This window comes from Colletotrichum fructicola, assembly GCF_000319635.2.
Source record: "Colletotrichum fructicola Nara gc5 chromosome Unknown KSG_Nara_v1_contig04, whole genome shotgun sequence".
In the NCBI taxonomy this organism is placed as follows: Eukaryota; Fungi; Ascomycota; class Sordariomycetes; order Glomerellales; family Glomerellaceae; genus Colletotrichum; species Colletotrichum fructicola.
This window is the reverse complement of record NW_027094054.1, coordinates 532,533-556,698: the sequence shown is the minus strand read 5'-3', so window position 1 is coordinate 556,698 and position 24,166 is coordinate 532,533. Positions and strand designations below refer to the sequence as shown.

The 24,166-nt window shown below is 55.2% G+C and overlaps 6 protein-coding genes across 6 annotated transcripts; 5 read left to right on the top strand and 1 right to left on the bottom strand.

Annotated features, from left to right (window-relative positions):
* Positions 1 to 66: 66 nt before the first annotated feature.
* Positions 67 to 5,382, top strand: doa10 (ERAD-associated E3 ubiquitin-protein ligase doa10; the record flags this gene model as incomplete). Its single annotated transcript, XM_032019807.1, has 2 exons — positions 67 to 3,592; positions 3,641 to 5,382. 2 exons carry the CDS (start codon positions 67 to 69, stop codon positions 5,380 to 5,382), a joined length of 5,268 nt encoding a protein of 1,755 aa, XP_031883064.1.
* A 386-nt stretch (positions 5,383 to 5,768) lies between these two features.
* CGGC5_v006919 (Uncharacterized protein) lies at positions 5,769 to 6,532 on the bottom strand (the record flags this gene model as incomplete). The annotated part of the gene is made up of 2 exons (XM_032019806.1): positions 5,769 to 6,062; positions 6,143 to 6,532. 2 exons carry the CDS (start codon positions 6,530 to 6,532, stop codon positions 5,769 to 5,771), a joined length of 684 nt encoding a protein of 227 aa, XP_031883046.1.
* Positions 6,533 to 8,568: 2,036 nt separating this feature from the next.
* On the top strand, positions 8,569 to 10,562 carry FRE7-3 (Ferric/cupric reductase transmembrane component 7; the record flags this gene model as incomplete). The annotated part of the gene is made up of 2 exons (XM_032019805.1): positions 8,569 to 8,747; positions 8,804 to 10,562. 2 exons carry the CDS (start codon positions 8,569 to 8,571, stop codon positions 10,560 to 10,562), a joined length of 1,938 nt encoding a protein of 645 aa, XP_031883063.1.
* Positions 10,563 to 11,687: 1,125 nt separating this feature from the next.
* CGGC5_v006917 (Arginine--tRNA ligase) lies at positions 11,688 to 13,817 on the top strand (the record flags this gene model as incomplete). The annotated part of the gene is made up of 4 exons (XM_032019804.1): positions 11,688 to 11,963; positions 12,059 to 13,269; positions 13,329 to 13,742; positions 13,811 to 13,817. 4 exons carry the CDS (start codon positions 11,688 to 11,690, stop codon positions 13,815 to 13,817), a joined length of 1,908 nt encoding a protein of 635 aa, XP_031883062.1.
* A 2,918-nt stretch (positions 13,818 to 16,735) lies between these two features.
* COX1 (Cytochrome P450 monooxygenase COX1) lies at positions 16,736 to 18,828 on the top strand (the record flags this gene model as incomplete). Its single annotated transcript, XM_032019802.1, has 5 exons — positions 16,736 to 16,853; positions 16,905 to 17,159; positions 17,212 to 17,928; positions 17,994 to 18,075; positions 18,144 to 18,828. The coding sequence occupies 5 exons, from the start codon at positions 16,736 to 16,738 to the stop codon at positions 18,826 to 18,828; spliced, it is 1,857 nt and encodes a 618-aa protein (XP_031883105.1).
* A 3,590-nt stretch (positions 18,829 to 22,418) lies between these two features.
* Positions 22,419 to 23,528, top strand: caf5-1 (Caffeine resistance protein 5; the record flags this gene model as incomplete). The annotated part of the gene is made up of 1 exon (XM_066151766.1): positions 22,419 to 23,528. One exon carries the CDS (start codon positions 22,419 to 22,421, stop codon positions 23,526 to 23,528), a length of 1,110 nt encoding a protein of 369 aa, XP_066008826.1.
* Positions 23,529 to 24,166: the final 638 nt, after the last annotated feature.

Below are 24,166 nucleotides of genomic sequence, written 5' to 3'. Positions count from 1 at the left end.
CCTAACGATCCTGTCTCTCTCTCCAGGGCTCCAGTCCCCGCCGCTGTCGACGACAATCCGATCGATATGGAAGACCCCGCGATGGAGCCTCTTATGGCTGCCGATGCCGTCGCCCACTCCCGCCGCCGCTTCTCGGCCTCCAAGTCCTCCTCCAACATCTTCGACAATGTCAAATCCCGCCCCCAGACCAGCGATGCCGGCGCACTCGATCCCGATACCTGCCGTATATGCAGAGGCGAAGCGACCGCCGAGGAGCCGTTGTTCTACCCGTGCAAATGCAGCGGCAGCATCAAGTACGTCCACCAGGACTGTCTGATGGAGTGGCTGTCGCATTCTCAGAAGAAGCACTGCGAGCTCTGCAAGACGCCCTTCCGCTTCACGAAGCTCTACTCGCCCAAGATGCCAAAGACCCTACCGGCCCACGTCTTCGTCGGCCACATGGCCAAGTACCTCTTCAGGAACGTTCTGGTCTGGCTGCGAGCTGCCCTGGTCATTAGTGTCTGGCTTTGCTGGTTGCCATACCTCATGCGCTCCGTCTGGGCGTTTCTCTTCTGGGTCAGCGACGAGGGATTGGGAAGCGGCGCTTTGTGGAATAGCTCGAATGCAACCGTTAGCAAAGGCGTATCCGTAGCCTTCTCCGTCGCTTCATCCAACGTTTGCCCGGCATCGCCCCTCCTCGAACCCACGACAACACCCGCAAACCTCGGAGGAATGCTGAAAGATATGATTCAGGGTCAGGAACTGCCTTTCAGCCGCTCCTTCCACGGCGTCAACATTACCACCAACGATTCCGTCTCGGCTGCCCTGCTCAGAATGCTACTTGGGTCCATCACCTCCTCGGGATCTGGAAACTCGACCTCTGCGGCGGCCGGGGGTAGCGATCCCGTCCTGGACCGCCACCCGTCACTCTTGAGCGGTGTCGGCTGGCTGCGCAACCTGACCCGGTACCCGGTCGTCAACAGAACCGTCATCGGTGTGCTGGAAGGCCAGATCATCACCATTCTGGTCATCATCTCCTTCATTCTGGTTATTCTTGTGCGCGACTATGTCGTGCAGCAGCAGCCAGAAATCAACATGAGAGCCGCCTTCGCAGCTAATGAGAACCAGCAGGCACAAGCCCCGCATCAGCATGAAGAGCATCAACATGAACATGAACATGATCATGGCCATGACCACGCCCATCTTGAACACGACGCTGGAGACTTCGACTTCGACCAACATGACCATCATGAGAGTGACGACGACGATTTTGGCTCAATGACCGGGGCTCACTACGGATCAGAGGATGAAATGCCTCCTATGACATGGGAAGAGCAGGAGCCGAATGGAGAGCCTGCAGAGCCAGCACCACCACGATCTTTGGGAGGATTTCGCCCTCGTGCATATGACAGCGCTGAGCCTGATTTCAACTTCAACACGCCGCCCCAGGCTGCCCCAAACAAGGACTCGCAGACGCCCGTCGCTACTGTCCATGAGTATCTGCGGATTTACCGGCAAGCAGGCGGCGATCCGGAAAAGATTCTGAAAATCATTGAAGAAGAGGACCTTGATGACACTCTTGGTTACTGGGCTAGGATTACACGATCCATGATTGACAAGAACAACAAGGATGCTGGCGCAGGCCAGTCAAAGAACGAAGCTGGATCAGACGGACCCTCGAATACCAAAGAAACACAGGCATCTCCGCAGCCCCCAGTTCAATTGCCCGCGCCGTCGACGCCCCAATTCTCCTGGCCGCCAAACCCCCCAGCTGAGAGCAGCACGAACGGAGATGCCAAGGGAAAAGGAAAAGAGGTTCAAGAAGACACTCAGCAGTTCCGCTTCGGCGACGAAGCGAACACCGCACGTTCAACTTCATTCCAGAGCCCTCTGCGACCCCGAGCTGTCTCCGACGGCCCCCAGCGCAATGAGACTATCAACCCGCTTGCCAATAACAGTTGGTCCTTTTCTAACATCAACACGGAAACGCCGGCCCAGCCGCAGGAGCCATCACCCATTCCCCGCGCGGCGCCTCAACCTCGCCAGTACGACTTGTTGGGATCTGCAACTCCGCCCCTGAGCACCTCGGCTGAATATGGCTCTGATAAGGATACTGGCTTTGAGCGCATTCACACTCCTCAGGACAACGCTTCTTTCGAGGGCCCCGAGCTTGGACCGCAGATGGCAGACTTCATCGGACCTCAACAAGACAGTGGAGTTGTTGAAGACATCGTCGATGCTCATGGAGAGATCCAAGAAACCGAGGATGGCCGAGTTCCCCAGCGCCCGCCGCTGCAGCGAGGCGTCATGGATCGTGTTGCTGATTTCATGTGGGGCGACATTGAGCCCCGAGAGTTGGACATCGGACGGGAGGGAGATGAGGCTGCTCATGAGCATGGCGACGACACCGACGAAGATGACTTTGACGACCTGGATGATGACGATGATGACGCAGTGGAGCAAGACCGCGAGGTTGTTGAAGCTGCCGTTGCCGCTGGACTGGACCCTGAAGCAATTGATGACGCCGAGGATTTTGAAGGTATCATGGAGTTAATCGGCATGCGAGGCCCTATCGCTGGGCTGTTCCAAAACGCCATCTTCTGCGTCGTCCTTGTTTCAGTCACCATCTTTGTCTGCGTTTTCTTGCCTTACAACTTGGGCCGAGTCAGCGTGTGGGCAGCCATGAACCCGATGCGCCTGGTCCGTATGCTGTTCAGCTTGACCAAGTTCATCCAAGATCTCGCCGTTGGTATCATGACTGGCATCTCCAGTTTGGTTCTCTTCTTCGTCTACACCACTGGCAGAATGATGGGTTTCCCGGCTAATAACGGCGTTGGTGCGTTATCCATGAAAACCTTCAACTTGTTTACCAGCGCATCCATGCGAGTTCTGGAAAGCACTACCGGCGAGCTGCCTCTCATCTCGACCACCGAAATGCAAAATTTCTCCGCCATCAGCCACGAAGCGCTGTTGAATCTCAAGGCGTGCCTCTCCGGTTCTCTGGCTGCTGTTGGCGATGTGCTCAACTCGATTTTCGACCGCGACCTGATCACAAATGCGAAGTACATGGGGTCACTTTCGGCCAACGCCACCATGTATGCTTGGAATGCTGTGCAAGACCTACCTATCAGCATTCTCAACCCTGGATCATGGGTGATCAGCTTCAGCGTGCCCGAGCTTTCTACCTCCGTTAACCCTGCCCTCTCGTACTGGTCAGGAACCGACCGCTTCTGGGCCATTCTTTGCGGTTACTTTACGTTCTCGGCTATCAGCGCTCTCTATCTCCGGAGAGGTTCACCATTCTCCACCGGGCAGACAGGACAGGAATGGGAAGCGTCGTTGATCGACCTGTTGAACCAGGCCAGCGGCGTGATGAAGGTCATTCTCATAATCAGCATCGAGATGCTGATTTTCCCACTGTACTGTGGTCTCTTACTGGATGTCGCATTACTCCCGCTCTTTGAGGATACCACTTTGAAATCTCGCGTCGCCTTCACGATAAACTACCCGCTTACCTCCATCTTCGTCCACTGGTTCGTAGGCACGGGATATATGTTCCACTTTGCGCTGTTCGTCTCTATGTGCCGCAAGATCATGCGTAAAGGTGTCCTTTGTAAGTTGTCCTTCGTGCGCTTGGCTTGGCTGTTGCTAACATTCATAGACTTCATCCGCGACCCAGATGACCCAGAGTTCCACCCCGTGCGCGACGTTCTGGAACGCAACGTCATGACGCAGCTGCGAAAGATTCTGTTTTCCGCATTTGTGTACGGAGCCCTGGTTATTGTCTGCCTTGGTGGAGTGGTCTGGGGCTTGTCTCTTACGCTCCCCAACGTTTTGCCGATCCACTACTCGTCGAACGAACCGGTACTCGAGTTCCCCATCGATCTGCTCTTCTACAACTTTGCTATGCCCTTGGCTGTTAAGTTCTTCAAACCTAGCGACGGCCTGCACGCCATGTACACTTGGTGGTTTCGCAAATGCGCCAGAGGTCTCCGCCTGACCTGGTTCCTCTTTGGCGAACGACGCATTGATGAGGAAGGTATTCTAGCTCTGCGACCTGGTCCGGAGCACGACGCTCTGCCGTGGTGGAGGCGCCTGTTCCTCGAAGTCAACAAGCAGAACAAGGTCGTGCCGAAGACTTGGGAGGACACTTTTGAGGGCGGCACAGCCAAGCCGGTGTCGTCCATCGCAAATGACCAGATGATGATTCTGACCCTCAAGAAGGCTCGCCTTGTGGACTCTGGCCAGCTGATCGAGGACGGCTGCTTCGTGCGCACGCCCGCATCGGACCAAGTAAAGATTCCGAAGGGAAGACGCGTATTCATGCCAGTTACTGAAGCCAACACTCGGCTGGACGGCAAAGATGACTCTCCCGACACCGATCTTTACTCTACGGACCAGTACCAGCCGGTCTATATCCCCCCGCATTTCCGAGTCCGAGTCTTCCTATTCATCATGTTCATCTGGATCTTCGCTGCCGTTACGGGTGTCAGCTTCACAATCGTCCCGCTCGTATTCGGCCGCAAGATGTTCAAGGTCCTTATTCCCGCACACATCAGGACCAACGACATCTACGCTTTCAGCATTGGCATCTACATCCTTGGTTCGGTGGCCTACTTCTTGTTCCATGCCAGATCCCTCTTTAAGAGAATGACGGCTTGGGCTTCAAACGCTTTACAGACCGTGTGGCATAGCGATGCTCCGATGAGATTTGCGCTTGTCGGAATCCAGGCCGCCAAACTTGTCTACACATACACCGTTCTTCTAGTCGTTTTCCCGCTTATCCTCACCGCCCTCATGGAGCTATACTGCCTTATCCCTCTCCATACTTACATGTATCCCCCTACCCCCTATGTCGTTGAGGCGAACAGTGGGGGCCAGTTCAAGGATGGGATCGTCGTGCCGAATCATCATACTGCGAGAGTTATTCAATCTTGGACACTGGGTCTACTGTACGTCAAGCTTGGCGCTCGCGCCATCACGAGTCTGTACGAGGGTACGCGCATGGCCCAGGCCGTTCGTGCCGTCCTTCGCCGCGGCTGGCTTCAACCTGACGTGCTCATCCTCACCCGGGCGTTTGTCGTTCCCGGGGTTCTCGTCGGCGGCCTGGCCATCTTTGGGCCTCCATACGCCGTCGGCTGGATGCAGTCCCACGGCGCGCTCGGAACACCTCTCCCGGCCCCCCACGAACTCAAAGTATTCTACAGACTGTCGTACCCCGCCGCGGCATTCAGCGCACTGGCTTTGATGGCATTCTGGAGTGTCGTTGGCGTGTTCAACAACTGGAAGGCACGTATCAGAGATGAGGCGTATCTCATCGGGGAGAGACTGCATAACTTTGGGGTTGGTGCTGCCGGAGCGGCGGGCGCCCGCGGGCCTTGGAGAGTCAGGGGCAGGCAGTGATGATGCGGCTTGCTACTAGACGGGCTTGACTGGCCCGAGCATGAATATAGACGATAACATTGGGTCTCGGCGAATGGCGTCGTTTCTTGTACGCTGTACTGTAAAGTAGGGCGTGTCCCTTTCATACTAAACTACTCCGTTCATACAACCGTCGCAGTGGAATCGGTGACTTGTGATGGTGCTGCCATGGCTCTGAACCCATAAGCATATTTTGCAATGCCACGCTTGATGAAGAGAAATAATCGATTGCTTGTCATTACTCATTGCAGTCTAACATGATACCTCAACCAGCCGGGCACTTTTGCCCTGCTTCACGGTTACCAGTGCTTGCTTGCCATCTCATATCATACACATTTCCCCTTCCACCACATCAACAGCACGCCCACTTAGAAGAACAAGGCCGCACCGCCAACAGCAGCAACCAACGAGACCAACAGACTTGCCCCCGCGCCGGCGCCCAGCAGGCCGGCAGTCGCGCCGGGTGCAGCGTTGGGCGTGCTCGAGCTCGAGGCGGCGGCGCTTCCGGATGCCGAGGCGGAGGGCGACGTGCTGCTTGACGCGCCGCCGCCGTTAACCAGCGCCGTGAGGGAGGGGTCGGAGGAGAAGTCGACGGTAATGGAGGCGTTTTTGCAGTCGGAGTTTGTGGCGGCGGTGCCGGTGACGAAGTTTACGGCGGCGCACTGAGGTTTTGGGTCAGCGACTGTGTAATCTCTCTCGTCATTCTCAATTGGAGGACGGAATGTTGGGATGGAAGACTTACAGAGTAGAGCAGCCCGTCAGGCGAATGCGCAACAACACCGAGCACGCCCTTCTTGCCGGCGTACTCGGCGGGGACGGCGATCTGCGGCTCGCAGAAGTTGCCGAGGCCGGTCTGCAGGACGATGGGGAAGACCTGGGTCCAGTTGCCGGACGCGGTCTGGTCGAGGGTCGCGCGGAAGAGCCAGGTGGTCTGCGGGTGGCCGTTGGACATGCCGACGGCGTCGCCGGCGACGTGGAAGTCTGTGGTCGCGGAGGAGGAGGAGGCGGAGTAGCCGCCGCAGGGCGCGGTGCCCTGGTTGTCGTCGCTGTCGCCGAGGGGCTTGGGGAGGGTGAGGGAGAAGTGGGCGAGGGCGGGGGTGGAGAGGAGGAGGAGGGGGAGGAGGCGGGTCATTTTGGCGGTTGGTGATGGGTTTCTTGGTGGTGAGTGTTTGGTTGTTTGGTTTGTGAAGGTGAGGTAGGTGAGTGTGGACGGCGTGGGGAGAGGTAGGTGGAGGAAAGTTTGGTGATGGGGTGAGAAGCTTTAAGAGGGAGGTTGAGTGAGTGGTCAATGGCTGGGAGGAATAACTACCCGAGCAACGGCTCTCATAAGGCTAGCTTGGCCCGCTAGAATAGGTTTAGGTGTAGGATGTGGAAGCTCTTGAGCTTCTTGTTTCTCTGTATGACATGGGGTTGTTTCCGTGTCACTGGCAAGCTAAGCTGTCTGTCTCGCGGGGCAAATATTGCCGAGTTGGAACCGCGACGGCAAGCTACCTACTTCACCTAGCACACGCATGCCGACGTCAAGGTAAAGCGACCATGCTTCTAGTGGCCCGCTCAATATCCGTTCAACTGACAGCTGGTCACGATGCCATAGCAGAGAGCAAACTACGAGTTCGCTGTTTTCGGGACTCGGCACGGGCAAGAGCAGCGCGACTTAGCTTAGCTTGGAAGGTGTTTTGGGTAGCTTGTTCATTACATGCGTTGGCGTGGAGGCGACTGAGGAGTGCAGAGGCATGGTGAGAGAAACTTGCTCACTGCGGTCCAGATTCCCAAATACGCTAGCTTTTGAGCCTTTCATGGTTGCATGGCGCCGGACCCCTGGAGATGCAGGCACCGGGCAGATGTCCATCGCCCCAGGGTGTTCGGGGGACTCTTGAATGTCGGAATCTGGAGAACCGATGAGGCTCTTGAGGACAGTCAATTTCCCCTCCAAATAAGCATGTTTTTTTTTCAGCTTCATCTCGAGTTCCACCACGAGAGGGGGGACCCTTCAAACGTGGGGAGGATAACGACATCGGGAAGGTTGTTGTGGTTTGGGTTTTGCTGGACGAGGATGTTGGTTTAACCTTGGTCGGGTTAGCTCCAGATGCGAGCAGGGGCTCCGTTGGCTTCGGGGGCGGGAAGTTGGCCAATCACAGACACGGAATTCGGATGTCACTGAGAGGTTTTGAGCAAATTGTGGCGTTTGCGCGGGTTTGATCTGGGGGACCCCTGTCTTCTTGTTTGGATAAGGCTCGAGGGCGCGGGTGCATCTCAGTCATCTCTCGTGAGCACGTTGTCTGTGGAATGGTCGTTGGAGGGGAGCTTTTGCCTGGTCTGGATAGATCTGTGTGCAGTGGGATTGAAGAATGAGAAAAGGATGGAAGAAGAGTCACAGGAGGAGTAAGATGTGAATAGCCGATGAAGTGTGTGTTATTGTTTGGCCGTGGTTTGGTGTAAGTGTCACAAGGTGACAGGACGCACCATCGAGCCAACCGTTCACCTCGAGTCAAGGGGACAGGGCTCGAGGTGACAGGAAACAAAACCGAAGGCGAAGGAGAAACAAAAAAGACAAAATGCGAAAACGGGGAAGAAGATCCGATGTTTTTGGTTGATTGGCAAGCTGGTGCCGAAGACAGGCCATTCCTGTCGTGTTGCGAACCTTGTCATCGCACATGAAGAATCCCTCAGATTGAAGTGTGTGTCTGGACGGCCGGCGCTAGTGACGGATGGCTGCCCATGCTTGCGCATCTGTGCCGCCGCTGTCTTTCCTCTCTTGACATTAAGGCCTCTTTTTGGACTTGTAATCATGTGCGGCGCGCCCAGGTGTGAGGATTCTTGAACTTGCTCAATCCACCTCATTCTTACAACATCTTCGCCTCCTCAAACGTTGGCATCGCCGAATCCTGAGATCCGAGAGGCGCATTTTATCATTTTCGGGCTTGGTATTGAGGACGCAAGAGGCCTGTCTGACCGAGATGATTTCGCGGCGTCTGGGTCTTGTGTAACGGCTGTTCGGTCATTTCTTGCGACACCTCCATCTTTGCGACGACCCTGCGATATTCGATCACGAATACCGGATACCCTCAGCTGTTGCGAGAGAGCATAGATCGCAAGAACGTTGGAGATTACGACTTCTGGCATCCGCGACCATCGAGCGACACCAATTCGACAGTAGAGGCCATCACAATGAGCCACGACCATGGAGGGAGCAGCAGCGGGGGAGACATGGGGGGAATGACGATGGGAACCGCCCTCTTCCAGGATACAAACGTCCAGCTTGCCAAGTCATTCTGGTACATCATCGCCGGCGTCGTCGGTTTCTTGGGCATCATCCGCGGTATCAACTACCTCGAAGGTCGTAGACGGTACGAATCTCACCCTTCATCCCGCAATCATAGAGACAAACGCTGACTGCCTAAAGGCTTAAACGATGCCGCTCAGAATCGGTCCAATTCCCAACACGACCGACAAGCCACATAACACAAATATGGGCGACCGCGACGGCCCTCGCGCGCGAAGCAGGCCATCCGCAGCTCTACATCCCCATCAAGGGCCTGCGCTGGGCCACGCCCCCGCCCCTCGGCCGCGTCCTCGTCCTGCTGGCCTACTGGGCCGTAATCATCTACATGATGGCCGCCGACGCCGTCGTCAAGGACGCGTACTTCTGGGAACGCATCGGGTTCCGCAACGCGTGGGTCACCATCATGCAGATGCCGCTCGTCTATCTGCTGTCGATGAAGGTGAGCGTCGTCGGGTTCGTCACGGGCACGTCGCACGAGCGGCTGAACTGGCTGCACCGCTGGGTCGCGCGGACGATGTTCGTCACGGCGACGGTGCATGGGTTCCACTTCTGGACGGAGTGGGTGAGAGCGGATTTTGTCGAGACGCAGCTGAAGATCATGCCGTATATCAAGCATGGCATGGGCGCGTGGGGGTTGTTGGTGTGGGCTTTCGTGAGCGGGGTGAAGCCGGTTCGGGGCATGGCGTACGAGGTGTTTGTGGTGCAGCATGTGCTCTCGGCGGTGATCTTCATCTGGCTGGTGTATGTCCACATCCCGGTGTACGCGAGGCAGTATTTGTGGTTTACCGTGGCGCTCATCTGCTTCGATCGGCTGGCAAGGTGGGCGCTGCTCGCGTGGCAGAACACGAGGCCAAGGTTAGGCAAGTCGTCGTCTTCGTCGTGTAAGGGGATGAAGAGGATAGGCCACGAGGTGCAGGTCCGGGCCGTGGGCTCCTCGACGACGGTACTTACGATCAAGGATGTGCACTTCTCGTGGAAGGCCGGCCAGCACCTGTACCTCTGGCTGCCCCGCGTCGGGCCGTTCGAGGCGCACCCGTACACCATCGCCTGCGCGCACCAGCTGCCGGAGACGTGCATCTGCAACAGCATCCAGCTCGTCGTCCGCTCGCACGGCGGCTTCTCGCAGCGGCTGCACAAGTTCGCGGAGCGCATGACCGGGTCCGGGAGGAAGAAGGACACGCTGACGGGCTTCGTGCTGGGGCCGTTCGGGGCGCCGCCGCGGTGGGACATTTACGAGACGATGGTGCTCATCTCGGCGTCCACGGGGGCGTCGTTCACGCTGCCGATTCTGGAGAGCATCGTGCACAGTCGACGGAGGATCTGCACGACAAGGGTGGACTTTATATTGATGGCGCGCCAGGGCGAGGAGATTGAGTTCTACACGCAGAGGCTGCGGGAGGCGATGAATCGGGCGCAGGAGGTTGGGCTCGAGCTGCGGGTGCATGTTGCCATTACGAGGTCTGGAAAGGCGAGGGAGGGGGAGATGACGACGGTATTGTACTCGGATCGAGACACGAGCTCGGGGTCATCGGCGCAGCATCGGCGGATCGCGTCGGACGGGTCGGAGGACGGCGGCGGGTATCAGGAGAAGGGGGTGATGGACGTCGAGAAGGGGGGTGCTGGGGCTCCGTTGACGCCGAGGCGGAGCGGGTCGTCGACGGGCATGGTGAAGGAGTATTACAGCCGGCCGGATCTGAAGGAGCTGATTCGGGACCCCGTCGAGGCGGCGGGCGGGGAGACGTCTGTGGTGGTATGTGGCGGCCAGTCGTTGACAAGTTCCGTGAGGAACTGTGTTGCTGCGTTGTCTGATGAGAGGGCGGTCCATAAAGGGACGGGGGCACAGGGGATCCATCTGTTTGTCGAGGAATACTCATTTTAATGTAGATATGAATGACATAAACATCGTGTAAAGTTTGATTATTTCATTGACGACTTGTCCTGTTGGAGTGACAGGAGGTAGACGAGCTTCTCTGAGACAGACGGAAGGCTCACCCTCACCTAATAGATATGGAAAGCATGCGTACCATGTAGTTTTCTACGTGATGTATAATCAACATATGCCACGGCAGATAGAGTTCTATAGATTAAGACGTAGCTTGTATGAAACCTGGGGTTCACCTTGTGTCTGGCCTGTAGTACAACTTGAAGAAAAGATCTCTAAGAAACTTGAAATGACAGAACAACCACAAGAAATCCAATTCAATCAAAAATTGACTCGACACCTTGGAGATAGCTGAGCCCTCATATGTCGTCAGCAATGGCACAGTGACTCGGTGAGTATGAGTAGCGCTTGTATGACGATGCTCTCTCAAGATTAAAAGTAAACAAAAGATATTATGGCTCACCAGTGAGTTTGCACTAAATCTGATGAGTTAAAATCTGATACTCGAGAACGGTTGAACACAAAACGGTAGGGACGAACAGAAACCAGAGGAAGAAGAAGAGAGGAATCGGTGAGACGGGATGTATGACCGACGCTCACCGAAGCTCCACCGGTAAAAAAAATCGCATCGCGGGGCAGTCGCTCGGTGAAGGGTACCCCTCCATGCGTCACCGGTACCCCTCGTTCGGTGAGACCCGCCCTCGGTCAGCATCCAATGGAATGGGCGAATGGCTCTGTGAGTCAGTTGGGCTGGTCCGCAATTTTTTTTTCGCGGGTGACAACTGCCTCTGCCCGGCGAATCGCAAGACCCCTCCCTCGATCTTTTCCCCCTCCCCTTGTCTTCCCTGCAGCCCAGTCCAGTCATACCCCTCGATGACTAGCGTCGCGCGCTTCTTATTCTCTTCTTTTTCTTCCTCTTCACTTCGTTCAGCCCACGTTCAAACCACCAGCCTGCGCCGAGGACTCTGTTCTGCTCCAGCCGCCAGCTTCCACTCGACCACGCGACCCTTCTCGACCCCGCGTCGACCGCCGTCTCGTCCTCCCCCAGTCGTCGTCCCAACATTCCGACACCTCTCCAACCTTTCCTCGAGTGCACACCCCACCGTCGATACCCTCGCCATCATGTCGACAGAACAGATCAACGCCCAGCTGGAGAAGCTCTCCCTGGGCAAGCTGGAGTCCTTCCCGGGCTGCTACCCGGATGTCAACCCCGTCGACGTCTACCGCTCCCACATCACCACCATGTTCCACGAGGTCACTGGCGTCGAGAAGTCCATCATCTACAACGCCCTCCAATGGACCCAGAGCTTGGACAAGGGTGACATGGTGCTGGCTGTTCCTGCTCTCCGCATCAAGGGCAAGAAGCCCGCGGAGCTGTCAGAGGAGTGGCTCCCTAAGGTCAGTTTGCAGCTCTCAATGGCACTATTGCGCATGCTGCAACAGTTGACATGCGCTACTATGGACTCGACTGACGCTTTGGTGCTTCCATCCAGTTCCCCGAGTCTCCCCTCATCGAGAAGCCTGTTTCTTTCCAGAACGGCTCTTTCTTCCAGTTCTGGTTCAAGCCCGGTCCCTTGGCCCAGCTTCTGATCCCCCAGGTCGCCAAGCGCGGCAAGGACTTTGGCAAGAACCACAACAACGGACTCAAGGACCCCAAAGACCCTTCCCAGGGCAAGAAGAAGATCATCGTCGAGTTCTCCTCCCCGAATATCGCAAAGCCTTTCCACGCCGGCCACTTGCGATCCACAATTATTGGCGGTTTCATCTCCAACCTGTACGACGGCGCCGGCTGGGATGTCACTCGTGTCAACTACCTCGGTGACTGGGGTAAGCAGTACGGTCTTTTGGCGCTGGGCTTCGAGAGGTTCGGCAGCGAGGAGGCCCTGGCCGCTGACCCCATCAACCACTTGTACGAGGTCTATGTCAAGATCAACGCCGAGATGAGCGCCGAGAAGGAGTCGATCGAGGCCAAGGAGAAGGCTGGTGAGGATGTCACCGCGCTCAAGGACAACAGCCTGGATGAGAAGGCCCGTAAATACTTCAAAGCCATGACTGCTGGCGATGAGACTGCTGTTGCTCAGTGGAAGCGATTCCGTGATCTCAGCATTGCCCGCTACAAGGAGACATACGCTCGCCTGAACATCCACTTCGATGACTACTCTGGTGAGAGCCAGGTCCCCGAGAAGGACATGGAGGCCGCGGCCAAGAAGCTCGAGGACATGAAGATCTCCGAGGAGTCGCAAGGTGCTGTTATCATCGACTTCACAAAGCACGTGCCTGGCAAGGCTGGCAAGAGTCTGGAGCGCCCCATCATTCGCAAGAAGGACGGCACTGCCCTGTACCTAACCCGAGACATCAGCGAGTTGCTGAACCGCGAGAAGAAGTACGGCTTCGACCACATGATCTACGTTGTTGCGTCTCAGCAGGATCTGCACCTTAAGCAGCTCTTCAAGATTATTGAGCTGATGGGCTACCCCGAGACCGCCAAGAAGTGCCAGCACATCAATTTCGGCCTTGTCCTCGGCATGAGCACTCGAAGGGGAACCGTCAAGTTCTTGGATGATATCCTGCGAGATGTCGGCGACCACATGCATGAGGTGATGAAGAAGAACGAGTCGAAGTATGCCCAGGTCGAGAACCCCGAGGCCACTGCCGACATTCTTGGCATCAGCAGTGTCATGGTCCAGGACATGAGCGGAAAGAGGTAAGTCGTCTGGACTTTGGCCCCGGGCACTTTCGGATGCACTGACATGGATCAACTAGGATCAACAACTACAAGTTCGACATGGACGCGATGACTTCCTTCGAGGGTGACACGGGACCGTACCTCCAGTACGCCCACGCTCGTATCTGCTCCATCTTCCGCAAGGCTGGTCTCTCGGAGGAGGAGATTGCCACTGCGGATCTCAGCCTTCTGACTGAGAAGCATGCTATCGAGCTTATCCGCATCCTCAGCCAGTACCCTGATGTCGTCCAGAACACACTGAAGACACTGGAGCCGACGACTGTGCTTACGTACCTGTTCCGCATGACCCACGTCGTGAGCAGCAGCTACGACCACTTGCGTATTGTAGGCAGCGAGCGCGAGCTCATGAAGGCTCGCTTGGCTCTGTACACTGCAGCCAGGACCGTGCTCTACAACGGCATGCGTCTGTTGGGACTTTCCCCGGTCGAGAGGTGAGTGCACCAAGCGCTGGGCGACGCATCTCGTTGCATGTGAAACTCGTTACTGACCAGTCAAACAGGATGTAATGTGGCACTGTAGAAAATCATTTTTGTGGGAGGCAAAACTGGAGGGGAATACGGCCAGCTCGATATAGACTGGGCAGCCGGAGATGAGAAACGAGAGCACTAACAGCGGGCGCAGGAGCAGTCGTACGAATGACGATTGTGACGAGGAGCTACTGTGGTGGCAGGCCGGCACAACGGCCACTAGCCATCAGCCACAACGAGAAGCTACGCTATCTTGGCGAGCGCTTTGGACCGATGTGGCGCCGTGTAACAAAGAACACCCACGGGCGAAGGATCAAATGCTCTCCGGAGTCCTCGAAGGCCCCGTGGCCGCGAGGTTCATCGGAACAAGCAGATGACACGACCCAATGGATTCGCGCGTGCGCCAACCGTTACAGTGCTGATTAATAAAAGTTGAAGTTCATCAAAAAAAAAAAAAAACTGGGGATGAGGCGCAATGTTGACTGACGAATATCTGCAAAACGAATGCGATGAGATCTGGACGCGCAAGATTGCATGGCAAAGCCCCATTCTCCCAGTAGGGCTGCTTGCTTCTCTGCAGAGCAGCGCAGACAGCAAGGCAAAGCAGAGCAGAGCAGAGCAGGGCAGCAAAACGGGGGCAAAGCTCAGCTAACGGTCCCGCTGAGCACTGTTCATGGACGGTTCGAGGTCATGGTGAAGCGCGGATTCTGCCCAGAGGACAGATTGAGAGAGCCGCGACGGTGTCGTTTCGCCCGTCCTCAGGTGAGAAAAGTCTGCCCCGTCATGACTGTCAAAGCAACTTTGTGCAGCCCACTTCTGCAAGCCGCGACGCCTTCGATGGCTTTTTCCCCCTGGTCCTCCCGCAGTCCCGTCCAACTGCGTCAACGGGCTGGCTGGGTGGCTTTGTCTGACGCTCGGTGACTGCGTGGGGGATTCCATTCTGGGCGCCAACGAAGTGATCGACTCGCTCGGATAGCGCTAGGGCGTCCTAATCCCTGCCAACACCGAATCTTGCATATTCCCAAACGCTAGAGATGCGATGGCTCTCGACGGCTCTGACTGGTTCGCCATAGCTCAGGGCAGTTCTGAGTGGCTGCCCAGTACGATGGACGGCTCGCACTCGATCTGCCAACGCTTGTTGTTCCTCATCTCCGGCTGCGAGCCGCCTCCGCGCACCGTGGCTTGCAGTTGATCGACACCAGTAATCTACGCTTCAAGACTCCGATGACTACGTGACGCCCTGATTGCTTTTTCTTGCCAACCACCGAATGCAACATTGTCAAGAGCTACCTTTCCCCCTTGAGACTGTATTGACTCTACGTGACCGAGACTGACATCTTGCCCAGACACCGAGATATTACACCTCACCAACCCATCACATCATCAAATATCTGCCGATGCATCCTGCGCTGCCCTTATGCCTTCAGTGCGGAGCACATTGCGGGCTCGGCATCAGCATTACGAGCATCAGCACTATCATCATGGCGTGAGCCTTCGCATTATCTATCTTACCTCCGAGCAAGGCGTAAGCGAAGGGAGAGAGCGAGAGAGAGAGTCGCGCCCTAGCGGCAACGCTTTTGCCTAGAATGCTTCCAAACCGCGGTGCCAACTGCCCATCTTGCCAAATTTAGGCGACGGATAGTATGATGTTCCCTTTTTGTTCTTCGCTCCAAGGTTTTAGCTGCAAGCTACTGTTCTGTCCGGCAACCTGGCGCCTTGTCTGTGCCGAGACCGGATGAGCCCCGACCTCCGGCACCCACCGCAGTAGCTCTACCTGAGGGACGGTGCCTGGGCATATGGTTCAGATGCCCAGTGGGCAAGACCAAGTGGGACGAGGATGATCCCTTTGGAGGCCGAAGAGATCCTTGGGATAGGTGGCATGGCTTGCATGGGTGTGTCCTCTTCGCCGACCAGAGATATCGACTCGGCCAATCTTTTGACCCCTGTGTTTTGGACTTCCCGCGGCTGCAACGCGCATCCTACCATCAACCCATATTCTAACCATCTCCTTGGGCCCTAATGGCAAGAGGAGCCAAGGTCAAACCCTGCTGAGGTCTGGGAGGTATGATGGTCTTCCCACACGCCCTGCAAGGACGGGCATCGGCCTTTGCTAGCATTCCGTGAGCTCCCACGCCTAGGAAAGCTCTCGGGGCTTGTACCTCTGGAGCTCCCCGTCTCTGGAGGCGAACTCTGCGTGTCTGATGTTTGCCTGTGATGGAGCTCAGTCCCCGACGTCAGAACTCAACGAACCATATGTCCGGGAACAAGCCAAGCAAGCACAACGGCCGATATGCAAGCGCAACAAGTCCTCGTTGTGCAAACCTTGGGCAGGATTATCCCCTCATCACGGACCAAGACTCTGGGCTGCCCTCCATCCTCACCGCATGTCGTTGTTTCCAAGGCGGAATAGTGGCGTTCAACGAACCGCTGGTCCTGGCCTGACCTGACCTGGTCTGACCTGATTGACATGTTGCCGCCGCCGTCGCCCGCCCACCCGCCGCCGCCGCCAACGCAGCTGTGCGCCGATCTTTGTAATTCGTAATGGGGGTGGACTACCACGCTACCCTCGCCCTTGGCGCTTGGGGACAATCCGGCGTGTGTGGATGTCCACACGCGGGTCAATCATGTTTCCAGACAAAGGGACCGTTGAGCGTTCTCCGTCGGCCCGCTTGGGCTCCAAACGACCAGACGGCTTGAACGTGGCCCTGACTCTTCTTATTAACAGCCCAGAGACACACCGTCCGTCAGACCCGTCATCGTGGTTCTTCTCTTTTCCTGTTCTTCCTGCAACAGCGGGAGACCTTACTCACCCAATCCTTTCTTGCCTCTTCGACCTACCCTGACTTTTTTTTGTTGAGGTCGTTTACTCTTTCCTTTCTTCAAACCCAGCATAGACCGACGAAACTTCCACCATCAACTTACTCTTATTGTGTAATTCTTCTTCGAGGCCAGCAAACATGGCCATAGGCGTGGCACTTCTCGCCTTTATTGTCTTCTGCGCATGGCGCCTATACTCCGCCATCAAGCTGAAGAAGAGGCTTCCTGAGGGAGCTAAGCCCCTTCCTGGGCCCAAGGGTAGGCTGCCTGATGGGTGATGATGATGACTATGATGCTCACATTGGACAGGTCTTCCTTGGATTGGTCGTGTACACGATGTGCCGGCGGAGGCAACATGGCTCAAGTTCTACGAGTGGGCGAAGGAGTACGGCCCTATCTATGGGCAGGAGATGTTCGGATCCTACCACGTCTGGATCTCTTCGGAGCAGATCGCTCATGACCTTCTCGGCCGCCGCAATGTCATCTACTCAGACAGGCCTATGATCCCCAACCTGCCTGACAACAGGACAAGTGGCGACTATCTTGCCCTGCTGGGCCGCACCGGTAGGCAATACCCCTCGGCTTCCGCAAATCAGTCACTAATGGTAGCATGCAGACACATGGAAGCGTCAGCGCAGACTCTGCCATCATCTCATGAACCAGAGCGACAAGGAAGAGCTCCATGCTTACCCGACCCGTGAGCGCGACCGCTTCTTGTGGCTTCTCTCCCAGAACCCGAGCGATTATCGCGAGTACGTTGAGCAGTTCACCAGCCGTACCGTAAGCCGTCTGTCATGGGGAACCGCCCACCCGGCCCGCATCCTCCGCAAGACGACCTTCGGCCTGCTGGAGACCATCTCCCCCTCCGGTGCCCTCCCTAACGTTATCTCATTCCTGATGCACGTTCCGGATGTCCTGTCGCCATGGAAGAAGAAGGAGCGCGCCCGTCACGAGCTCGAGTCCCGGCAGTTCAAGAGTAATGTCGACTTCGTCGTCGATCAGGTCGAGAAGGGCACCGCGCAGCCCAGCTTCATCAGCACATTCGTTAACCAGGGTCTCGGCGACGAGAAGGAGAAGGGCAAGTGGGGCGATCTGAAGGAGGCTACCAACGTCGTTGGTCTCATGGCCATCGCCGGCGCCCTCACTATTGGCAGCCCTATCCAGAGCTTCCTTCTCGCAATGTTACATTACCCCGAATGGCAGGCTAGACTGCAACGCGAGATCGACGAGGTTTGCGAGGGCAGGTGTCCTCAATGGAGCGACCGCGAAAAGCTGCCCATGCTGAGAGCCGTTGTCAAGGAGGTTATCCGGTGGAGACCCCCTGTTCCTACTGGTATGTGCAGCGATCCTTCATCGTAAGGCTGATTTTAGGTTCGTGTGACTGACGTGCTGTTACAGGCATCCCCCACGCTGTCGAAAAGGATGACGTCTATAATGGTTTCTTCATCCCTGCCGGTGCCACGATCCACGCTCTGGAATGGTAAGCTCCCACAAAACCAAAGACATTCCCCGTCGGACCCCCGAACTAACGAGACATTCTTTATCAAGGGGCATCACCCGCGATGAGTCAATGTACCCCGACCCCGAGACATTCAACCCCGACCGCTGGCTGCAACCGTCGTATCCCACCTTCAAGGAGCCTCTCACCCGCTTTCCCAACCTCGACGGCTTCAGCCAGTTTGGCTTCGGCCGCCGGACGTGCCAGGGCGTGCCCATTGTCGACCAGGACCTCTTCCTCATCATGGGCGGCATGGCGTGGGCGCTCAACATCACCAAGAAGCGCAACGCGGACGGCAGCGAGGTGCCCGTGCACTGGAACGACTACACGCCGCTGCTGATCGCCAAGCCGGCCTTCTTCGAGTTCGACGCCGCCGTGCGCACGCCCGAGAAGGCAGACATGATGAAGGCCATGTTCGACGCCGCCAAGGAGGAGGAGGAGCACGAGGAGAAGATGATGAAGGCGGGCATGCCCGACATTGGCGACGTGCCGGAGAGGAAGCAGGCGCAGCAGCAGGAGACCGGCGGTGCTGCGAGGCGGGCGTCTGTGTTCTTCAACCTGAGGCAGCGCAAGGAGGAGGGCGAGAGGGAGAAGGTGTATCGTGAGCACGAGCGGGATATCCCCGGATGTCCCGGCCGCTGGGCGACGGAGAGCGATGTGGAGTCGTCGAATGAGAAGGGGTATGTTGACGATGACAGCTGTTCCGGGCGGTCATCGCCGACGATGCTGCCGTAGTTCTGGGGACTGCTGTGGGGTAGGTGAGTATGGAGTGACGGAGCCAAATTTGGTTTGATATCAGGATTCCCTTTGTTGTTTTTCTTAAGCCCATCTTTGGGAAAAAGATGCCGACGCTACTGGAGGAGCTGGGGTAATCTGGGGTCTAGATTGTGACATGGATATACCTTCTACGATGTATGAATATAGAACAAGAATCTTTCAACCAAAAGATCAATTATCATTAACTGCAATCCCCTTTCTGCGTGAATTTGGCGATGAAGCTTCTGTGGACTAGATACCAGATCTTGCCATGTTATTCTTGGCACATTGCGGCAGCCCCAGAATACATCCCGCTCAACTAATGAGCTGCGCGGATGAGTGATAATTTGATGACTTGCGGCGGCAGGCGTGGGGGTTGTGCAAGTCCATCAGAGCGACTAGCCCTCTCTGCGCGCTGCTTTTGATGGCAACTCACGTTGTAAACACATGGTCATATCTTCAAGCCGAGTGTGTAGCCATGTTCATTTAATGATTAAAGCGCACATGCCAGCTTCGCCATGACAAGTTTCATTGACTACGCATAGGGCGGGATGCACACCGTCGACAAATCGTGCGTCTTCAAAGAGGCGGACGCTCTCAGGCTCGCTCGGGTAAGTGCAAAGTAACCCAGAATCATAGCCCTCTTCATTGCGACATAAGCTCAAGTTATTTACTCCAACTGATGCGTCAAAATTTGCAGCGCATGCCCTGCTAACGAACTATCTGGGCTTAGGGACTGAAGAAAGCTCAAGCATGTGTTAATTATGGCGCTATGTTCTGATGTGGTACATCCACAGAACGCCTCGAATTTGGAGAGAATATTTGCAGCCGCAAATACAGGAAGAATGCGAGACCTAATTAATTTCAACTTTGGTTAGTAATGCTTCGAACATTCACCCGTATGACGCTAGTGTTTGCTCACCAGATGAAATGTCGAGGCGGATCTGAATCCATTCCTATAATTATGTCGTGTATTTCATGAGCAGCGTCAACGCAGCGTTTGATAGCTGTTGTGTGCTGTCCTCTGTCCCCTGCCGTGTCCTCTTGAATCGTGCGGTTGATAACTATACGGTAGTAGTTGCACAATAGCCTGATGTTGTATCGCTGCCACCTCACCCATTCCTCTTCACTATCGCCAGCAACATCAAACGTCGTGGAGCTTCTGGATGATCGAAGATGGGCGGGTAATTGAGTGATGACGGCGGTGAGCTGATCATTGGTCTCGGTGACGATTGTTGAAATCCCAGGGCTGTCCGAGACGTTTAAAAGGCGGGCTTGAAAGTGACGAAGAACCGAAGCAAGCTTGCAGAGCGCTATCAAGTGCTGTACCGGACGGAGAGCGGGGGTGAATCCTTCGAGATTGACGCCGAGCGAAACCTCGACGTCGTCCAGCTCCAACGGTTGATCGACCGTGAATTCTGATTCATCGATGCAGCTATGTCCGAGCGGCAAGTTCAACCAGTCGTTTGCTATGAGTGACCAAAACAAGCGGCTTTGATATTGGCTTTCGAGCGACATCCCTCCGTCTATGTTCTGATCAAGACCGACACTGTGGCAAATGCGGGCGGCACAAGACCACAAAATGTAGTACATGTTAAGCTCGCCGAAGTGAACGTAGGAGCCGCCCAAGAGTACGATGGTTCGGACGTTGATCAGCCTGGGATCCCTGATGAAGTCTGCGGCGTGAAGGAAGAAGACGGATGCATCGAACCAGTTGGCTCGGTATTGCTCCAGCTGATCTGAACGGTGGCGCTATTAGAAGATGATTTTCACGGCAAATGAGGCCTAGAAGAAGGAATCCCCACCCTTAGACATCCCCATCGACTCGGCTTCGGGCAGAGTGAGGAAAAGCACTGAAACCTGTGGCCGAATTAGCGATACTACCCCTGAAGCTGCCTCGCAGACTAGACCTGCCGTTAGGTACGCGAAGTACAGTCCTAGCCATGCTGGATCACTGTTTTTGTGGAAGCCTGCCTCATCAAGTTCCGAAAAAAACTCGTCGTGGACTTTTTGGAGTTCCGCAGGGTTCAAGGAGCAGTTGACCCAAGGAACCCAGTTCGCGCCGTGGTTCAGAATGCATTGGCTAAGCTGCTTTGATGGCAGAACAACGTCCTCATTCCTTTTGACTGTCAACTCCCGTGAGTGGCTCCGAAGACGATTGTAGAGTGAGTTCTCGGGGTCATCGATCTTGTGCAGCCGAATGCACCTCCCCGGACGCGCCGGCCTCTGTCTAGGGTCTGCCTTCAAAGAGGTCAACTCCTCTCGGAGAGCGCGATTTTCATCAAGCAGTTCGGCATAGGTTGGCTGAGCATCATCCACCGACGGCGGGCGGCCTTTCACTCGAACAAGCTCAGCAGCGCAGGATTCTGCCTGGCCCCGGACCCGGCAATTGCGGCAGGGCAGGTTCTTGTCACATTTCACCTTGCGCCTCGCGCAGAAAGTGCAAGATTTCACGGTGCGCTGTGACGAGCGTAACTCCGATGTCATGGTAACAGCCTTGCTTTTGGTGTAATTGCAGAGGTAAATCGTGGAGTGAACTAGTGTCGTCTGAAAGCACAAATGTCCGATGGCTCAACCTTATTGGCGCTAAACTCGCCCGAAACTCGGCCGTGAAAGGGTCGAACCCTACGTCATTTCGGACTGTTACGGAATGAGCCTGGACCTCAATGGCAACAGTTGTAATAGTGAGGTGCCCTACAGGGATCTCTCTGACTCAAGAATGATGGTGTTAAATAAGTGGAGTTGTGATGTCTCTCATTTCCCCATCAACTCGCCCGAGGTCGGCCGTGTTTGTTAGCCATCACTGTCTTCATCATAGAAATGGCTTCGTACAAAAGTTCAAACACATTCGAGCAGCATGTTTTGTCTTTTGCACTTAAATAGACGTCTACTCTGCTGCCGTTGAGTTTAATGTTTCCCGGAATGGAAAGCTCTCCAGAGAGCTTTCACCATTCGAGTTCCTTACACCGGGCTGATTTGCCCTCGGTCCATATTTTATTCTTTTGGCTTCAACCACGCACCAATATCTTATGTTTGATTCAAAAATGTCCTTACAACTGCGATATTCTCCAATAGGCGTCCTCCTCAGGGCATTTTCAAATCGCAGACTCCTTCTCTATCCCGAAGAGCAGCCCGACTTCAAGTTGGATTTGTCCCGTTACGGGGGGCTCAGCAGCAGTTGTAATACGGCGACTTCTACGATCAACACCGTTCAACCAAACTCAATCGCTGATAAGTCTCCCGGCAGCCATGACGACTTTTCCCCTGGCCATCGCAATACGACCGTGTGCTGGTATGCACCTGACGACCCTGAGAATCCGAGAAACTGGACGAATCGCAGTCGAGTCTTAATCACTCTCATCATCTGCCTATACACGTTCGCTATATACACATCTTCGGCCATATACATTTCAGCTATCGAGGATGTTATTGTTGAATTCGACGTTACACACGTCGAGGCTTCATTAGGACTAGCTCTATTCGTCCTAGGCTATGGCGTTGGGCCTCTCCTATTTTCCCCCCTTTCTGAAATTCCTCGCATCGGTCGCAGTCCAATATACACGTTAACGATGGCGCTCTACGTCATTGTGTCTGTTCCAACTGCGCTTACAAAAAGCTGGGCCGGCTTCTTGACTTGCCGCTTCTTTCAAGGCTTCTTTGGATCTCCTTGTCTTGCCTCAGGCGCCGCCACACTGGACGACATCTACGGACCGAAGGGTTTACCATTCGCTCTCACGACCTGGACCAGTGCTAGCTTTGTAGCCCCCGCGATCGGGCCTTTGCTATCCGGATTTGCGGTGCCGGTAATAGGCTGGCGCTGGTCCATGTGGGAGATCCTCTTATTGTCAGGCCCAACACTACTCCCGATGCTTTTGCTGCCAGAAACCTCAGGGCCAACCATCATTCATTACAGAGCACAAAGACTGCGCCGCCTGACTGGACGGAGTGACCTGCAAAGTCTTGAGGAGCTTGACTCTCGAAAATTGACAGCACCTCATGTTCTCAAAGAAGCTCTCATTAAGCCGCTTGAGATCACCGTCAAAGACCCGGCTGTTCTTTTCGTCCAAATTTACACAGCTATCAATTACGGCATTTACTATTCATTCTTTGAAGTTTTCCCTATCGTCTATACAAACTTATACGGCATGACAACAGGCGAGGTTGGTATTGTCTTCCTGTGCATTTTGGTTGCGTGCATTCTCGGAGCCGGATTCTACTTCTTTTTTTTGAAAGTTTACATGATCCCGAGAATGCGCCTGTCAAAGTCTGTCGTCGACCAGGAGATGCGACTACTTCCCACCCTCGCCGCGTCTTTCGGCCCGACAGTCGGCTTATTCGTCTTTGCTTGGACCTCCTCGCCACGCATCCATTGGACTGTGCCAACGATTGGCATCACGATCTACAGCGGGAGCGCATTCATCATTTTGCAATGCGTATTTGCATATATTCCGCTGTCTTATCCTCGATTCTCTGCGAGCCTCTTCGCTGCAAATGACTTTTTCAGGGGTACGTTTGCTTTTGCCAGTATTCTCTACGCGAGACCTCTGTTCGAAAATTTAGGAATTGCTCGTGGCTGTTCCTTGTTAGGGGGTCTCAGTACCATTGGTATTGTTGGGAGCTGGACGTTAAACTATTGGGGCGCTGCTCTAAGGGCTCGGAGCAAGTTCGCAGATTCATAACTTCAATTACTTCCCACAACACTCGCTTGTCAATAACCAGGCTTTTGGTGATCCCGATTGTCTGTGACATCGTCGTGCAAGCAACTATTAGCGAGCTGATGAGAGATAGTAGAGAGATCCGTGTTACGGCCTGTAAGTCATGATCAACCCTGCATGTTTAGAACATACGAGGTTGTAAGCAGCAACGACGCTGGGTGAGAGTAACAACAGTGTGATTGCTTCAATGGTGATGTGGCTGGGGACCAACGGATGAAACTTATTGATTTTGCCGTGCTCCCTTGGGATAGGCGTGCAGACGTCGGGAGACATGACGGTCACGCCCGGCATGTATGTTCAACAGATTTTGGCACACGCGGAGAAATGTGTGGGGGAAACATCCGTCGATGCAGACGGAGCGGTGCACGTACTCAGACATGGTGAAAGTGTGGGGCGAAGTGACGGGAAAGCGCGCCTCGTTTGTTAGCTGTTCCGAAGAAGACTACCTTGGCTTGTGGGGAGCGAATGGTGCTGGCTTAAGCTGAGATTCAACGCATCGATGGAGGATTGGCTTGAAGGACTCGGGGAATTGCTTGCCACGGCCAATGAGCTCGGCATTGGTGAGTTCGAAGCTGGAGGATTTAAACATGCTCTGGAGGTGA